This window comes from Ambystoma mexicanum, chromosome 2q (genome assembly GCF_040938575.1).
Source record: "Ambystoma mexicanum isolate Mex_15411 chromosome 2q, UKY_AmexF1_1, whole genome shotgun sequence".
Classification (NCBI taxonomy): Eukaryota; Metazoa; Chordata; class Amphibia; order Caudata; family Ambystomatidae; genus Ambystoma; species Ambystoma mexicanum.
Genome location: NC_090924.1, coordinates 671,779,572 through 671,785,571, shown reverse-complemented (window position 1 = coordinate 671,785,571; position 6,000 = coordinate 671,779,572). Strand labels below are relative to the sequence as shown.

The window sequence follows — 6,000 nt, the reverse complement described above, 5'->3', positions numbered from 1 at the left end:
AACCCCAGTGTGTATGTGTAGTTGATGTGTAGTTGGTGAAGATAGGAGCTCTGCCTTTACTGTTACCCTGTGTGTTAGTGGCAGAGCCAAGAGCTGTATGTTCATTGACTGAGGACCTGCTGCCTGCTGTGGGTTTCTGAGTACACAGCTGTTTGACTGGGGACTTTCCCTGATGCCTGTGTCACGGGAAGTGCCATGATCAACATCAATTCTCCCAGGGTTAATCCAAACCTTTTCTAACAGCTTATTCACCATAAGGGAGACATATGTAATATTTAAACTATCAAGCTGTTATTTTTTGGTAATCAGAGTTTTTGCTCACTCTTTTTTTCAGCAAAAATATTGAGTGTAAAAAAGGTAGCAATGTCACCACCATCGACCGTGAAGCAGTAGTCTGTTGGGGTTCCGTCGACAAAATTAACGTCTACAGGATATTTCTGGTGAGAGAATTGTGATTTTGTAGCCTAACCTAAGTGCTTAGAAACAGAAATTGTTTACAAAGAAAAGTTAATCCATGATTAGCCATGTCTGTTTTCTTTCCTTTGGATAGGCTTGCTTCCTAATCGTGATAGGACCATTTGCATTTTTTTCAATTGAGAAGAACAGGTTCCTTCAAGTGTTTGCAGCCATTATGTCCTTATTTGGTAAGCTTGTACTGCTCATCAACAATGTATGTGTTTCCAATCATTCGCTTGTTTTCTTTTATGAAATGCTTGATGTATAAATATATGAAACATAACTACTGTCAGACGGTGTTAAGCTATGAAAGTCTCACATGAAGAGGGAAGCAAAACCTGTGCACAGCCAGTTCAAGAGAACAGATTTGTAATGAGCACTTTGTTATTGTCAAGCAGAATGTCTAAAGGTGCACAGCTCTGGTCTTTGAGAGCACATTCCCCCCACGATTTCAAGATAGCCACAGAAGATACTATTGCCTGAGAAGAACATAAATGGAAATGACTTATAATGTCAGGTTATTCCTGAAAACCTAACTTTGCTATCCTACTCAAGGACTCCTGCATGGGTGGCCACATTTAGAAAAAAGGTCTGCTTACATGTTACACAGCAGCACTGTGATGCTACTAGGGTCATTTGTCACGTGCACAAGATCAGCACAGGCAACATTGAATGTACTCAGTGCGGCACACATGACCAGCTCAGTGGATATTGAGTAGGTTGGCCTAATTTAGCATGCATAGCTGCATCTTCATTGTTGTATGTATGTTTCATCGTGGTATTTGCTCTGTGGCAACCTGCTAACTGCTGCTTACTGTCAGGCCTGCAGCAGCATTGAATAGAAAGTGGACGTCGGATACTGACCACATTCACTTTGGGAGGATGTACAACCTATTCAGCACTTTAAGAACAATAACAGTACATGTCTATTATTTTATCATCATCACATATTGTTGAGTGAGATCCAAATCCATTAAATGAATACAACCAAACAATAATCAATACGCGCCTTCATATCCTAACTTAAACTTGCTATACAGGGAAACACATACTACAAATAAATCATCACGACATCACATCAATTCAGAACATCCAAAATTAAGCATACATTGAACATGCAAATACGGTCAGTTTCAAAAGCGGAGTCAACATCAAACGTAACTAGTTAACGAGATTCATAGATAGCATAGAAAACAACAATATACATACATGAATGTCATTATATTTGTCGCAATGAACAAACACAGACAAACATTACATTTATGCATCCTTGCAACATCCCAGTCTAAAATCTTTACACAACAACTATATAGTCAGCTAATATGTTACATTATATAATAACGTATTTAGATAACAACTGCTAGAATTTGATCTTGCATTTCATAGTTTACCATCCCCATTTTGGTTATACCCCTTATTCTGTAGTTTAGTTAAATTTGTATAACACGCTATATCGCCCAAAGGCCTCAGAGTAGTGGGGTGATGTGACTCATAAAGTGTATTTGACAGACTCAGCTGACTGGAGGGCACCACAAACATTCTTTGTCAATTCAAAATCTCTCATACAACTGTCACGTCAAATTCATAAAGGTGCACTGATAGAGTGTACACACTCTTAAGGAAGCAGCTAATTGACAAAGCCTACTGTTGCAACCGTATTATCAACATAACATGTTAAACAACTAAGAAAACGCTCATATAATATGCAGGACAAGGATTTCCTTACTTGGCACTGTTTAAATATATGGTTCACATACTGGACCATATACTGTGAATCTTCATTATGAAGCTTAGATTTAATCTTTTATCCTCAGAAAAGAAATCCTTATATGGACAGAATCTGTGGACTGTGTCTGGCAAAACTAGAATCCACCAGGCATTTGCTAACTGAATGCACTGCACTTCATGTAATATATTATGTTACCTATGCCAATTTTGGGAATGATGTGAGGCATATATTCACCAATCAGTTTTGGTCATTGGTGGCATCCTGCAATTCGAGAATTATTTTAAACACTGTATGCTTACTATGGAAATATGTTGAATTCATTTTAGAAACAGCTTTATGGAAAGTCCTGTGATTACTTCGTTTTTGAGTCTTCCTATTTAAATGTTATTCTTAATTTTTGTATTCATAGATTCTTTCTATTGGAATACTTGAAGTATTTGGTGTGCATTATTGGATTTGAAATTTTGAATGGTAGTTTAAAGATGTCTATTAGCCAAGACACCTAATAAAAATAGAGATTTGCAGGAGGGCACTTCCTGGGTCTGCATTTTAAGAAACACTGCGATGCATAGCAATCTAACTTTGGTCCGTGGTTGACTGTCAGATGGCTTTAAGACTGGAACTGTGTCGGCAAAATAAATAATGTGAAACCCTTGTCAAAAACTAATTTAAGTGTGTTTATAAAATGGTGCAATATTTTTTGCTACTTAGAATTATTAATTTTCACAAGATACAAAACATAACAAGAGCATCCACACCAGCTAGAGGTCCCATTGGCTAGTTGGGCAAACACAGCATACCGATAGAATTTCAGTTCAAGCATATTCGTTTGCTTTCTATGTTGATGAGAGCTTCTCTCAAGAGGGCAAGGAAAATCAGTTATAGTGGGAAAAAGACTAATTGAGCAAGAAAGAGCAATATAACGGGGAAGGTGGGATAGAAAATAGCAAAGGTGAAAGGGCAAAAGATACGAAGAGAATACTCACCTAGCTGGATCTCCGAGAAACTATGTAGCATACCACTCCAGAAATTCACCCCAAATGAAGAGGAAATTGTACTCCTGTCTTCCTCCCAATCTTCAACCCACGACTGCACCATGCTCTTCCAGGAACGTAACATGTTTACATTTCCTTCTAGTACAGTTTTTACGAAAAACGACTTCTGTTGCCAGTGTTAATGTCCTATTTGGACGTCTGTGCCCACAACTACTAGGCCCCTGTACACCCTCATCTTTTCTCCCACAGCTACATTTATCCTAGCAAAGATCTATCCAATATCATCTCACTATTGAACAGTCACCAATAATGTAGAACAGTGTCCCTCGATGGCATTCGCAGGGCCAGCAATTATCCTGCAGTAGTAAGCTTACCTTGGGCATCTTGGTAAGTGTACAATGGGATTGCAGCAGGGTCCTCTGCAGGTTATACTGTAAAACCTGCTCCACCTTGGAACCAACCAACCACTTCAACATTTCATTTCATCCTTCATTCAAGCTTCACATACCATATATGTTTTTACTCCTTTAGGTACATTTCAAACATTTTTTTTTCGGAATTGCACATTCTCCCAGTGTCGTCAAAAGGTTTCCACCTAATACCACATGTCTACCCATGTCTGACCCAGGCAGTTTGTATTTTAGGTTCTAGTAATTGAACTTTAACAGATGGCCATTGAGCCATACCTTGATTAATTAAGATAATCCAGGCTGGGCATTATTTCAAGTATTGGTTTTCACATATATATCCTGATCTTGATCCAAGCACTCCAACAGTTACCCTCAGCATCCCAGGAGTTTCCTGATTGCTATTGTATATTATTTTCTTCACTTGACCTCCCATCTGCAGGCTTTTGGCATTTAAAGGTTTCTGTTAAATGACTTTTTAGTTTTGTTCAAGTTCGATGTTCATCTACTATGAGCTATTCATCTAGCACTTTTAACGCCATGGTGAAGGTTTGGGTAGCTAGAACTCCTTTTTCTCTGTCCCATTCCAGCACCTCCAACAAGAATCTTTTCTTTTCTGTCTGGTCGCACAACAACTTACCAAATATCCCATGTATTTACCCAAGGCCCTTTTTTGATACCCCATAAAGGAGAGCATGCAAACAAGTATAGGAGTTTTGGAAGAATTTTCATTTTAATTATATTGACCTTTTCCCAGAGAGTGAAGTTCATGTTTCTCAGATTACACAATGCTGCTGCACGTCTGTCATTAAAGCTTCAATATTGTATGCCTTTATCTTCTCTGTGTTTGTCAGTATTTGCACTTATACATATTTTCCACCAATGTCATGCCACCTGATTTCCTCCCTAGCTACTAAGCCTCTGCAGCAGTTTTCCAAGATCAGCATGATCACCATATTATTACTAGGTTTTGCTTGGACACTGACCCTTTGCTGTAGTCCTCAGTCAATTTTGGGACCAAGGCAAAAGAGGTCTCTGGGTCCCTGATGACGGTCATGAGTGTATGCCATAAAATTGCATCCATCCCTCATAAATACAATCCTAACAACCTCATCCATCCGTGTGATAATTTACAGCAACTGTTCCAAGCCCAGGTTAATTAGCAGGGGAGGGCATGGACACCCCTGGCTAGTAGCAATTTCTCTAAGGTGTCCTGGTTTGCAAGAACTTTGGTACTGACCCTTACATAAACAGTATTAATCATCTTAAGAAAGTATTTACAGTAGTTATATCGGTTAAGAGATTTGTGCAAAAAAAGCCACAACCAATGCAATCAAAATCTTTTTCTCTATCTAAACTCAACACCAGGACTTTTATATCTGACAATTATGTGCAGGTCTATTACTGTATATTGACTGTAGCATTGCATCCCTTGACTAAGTCTACCTGGTTCATGAGCCTTTATATAACATTAGCTAGTCTATTTACTCGGGTCCTCATGAATGTCTTTATATCAGTTGTTCAATTTGAGATTGGTCTGTGGTTCCCACATTCTCCTGCATCATAGTCTGGTTTAAGAATAGGATTAATAAGAGTCAATTATATGAGTGGCAGATTCTTCTCAGTATGGATTACTCTGTTAAATATAGTGCACAGTTTTCGTGGAAAATGTACCCTGAAGACTGACCAAAGTTCAACTGTAGACGCATCAACCCCTTCCTTCGTTTGAGCATGTACATTGAATCAGGAATCTCCTCCTTGAAAAATGTCCAGTTATCTCTCGCGCTTGAACTGCTGTTGGAGTAAGTAGGTTACTGGCCTTTAAGAAGGACTGCATGCCCTCTGAAGAGACAGAACACTCATCCAGGTATAGTCTGTTATACAAATCTAAAAATACTTGTACTTATGATCCTGAATTTGCAGCACCAAAGCAAGATTGTAATGACATTTTTAAAATATTTGTTTTAGAATTTTTGAATTTATAACACGCTAAGGCAGAACAAACTGCATATAAATACAAGTGGTTACTTAGTGAAGGAACGTTCAAATCCATTAGGCTCAACCATGCCCTCTGAGCACTAAACGCCTTTATATGATTCCAGCTAATCAAAAAAGGGTGTTTAAGTGCCTTCCAAAAATTGGAAAGCACTGAAATGCTATGAATGTCCAATGGCAGTGTGTTCCGTAGTCTGGGACCGTAAAGGCAGGATCACTAACAACACAATTTCAGAGGAATGTAAGGAGCGGAACAGAGCCAGTCAATATCTCAGAGAGATATAGAGGGGAGAGATTGTATGCACATTTGAAAATCAGACAAAGGATCTTACATTTGATCCTCTGCTTGGTGGGCAGTGTGATGAATCCAATGGAGTCATCACGGATTCCCCAGCGGGGGCCTCTTACCATGTGGCCA

The 6,000-nt window shown here is 38.9% G+C and overlaps 1 protein-coding gene across 1 annotated transcript in view; it reads left to right on the top strand.

The window, feature by feature from the left end:
* Positions 1 to 340: 340 nt before the first annotated feature.
* LOC138568796 (transmembrane protein 104-like) overlaps positions 341 to 6,000 on the top strand; it is a 779,592-nt gene continuing 773,932 nt past the window's right edge. Inside the window, exons 1-2 of the mRNA XM_069646570.1 lie at positions 341 to 440; positions 551 to 644. Coding sequence (XP_069502671.1) covers positions 632 to 644 — 13 coding nt within the window. The 5' untranslated portion in view covers positions 341 to 440; positions 551 to 631. The remainder of the gene's footprint in view (positions 441 to 550; positions 645 to 6,000) is intronic.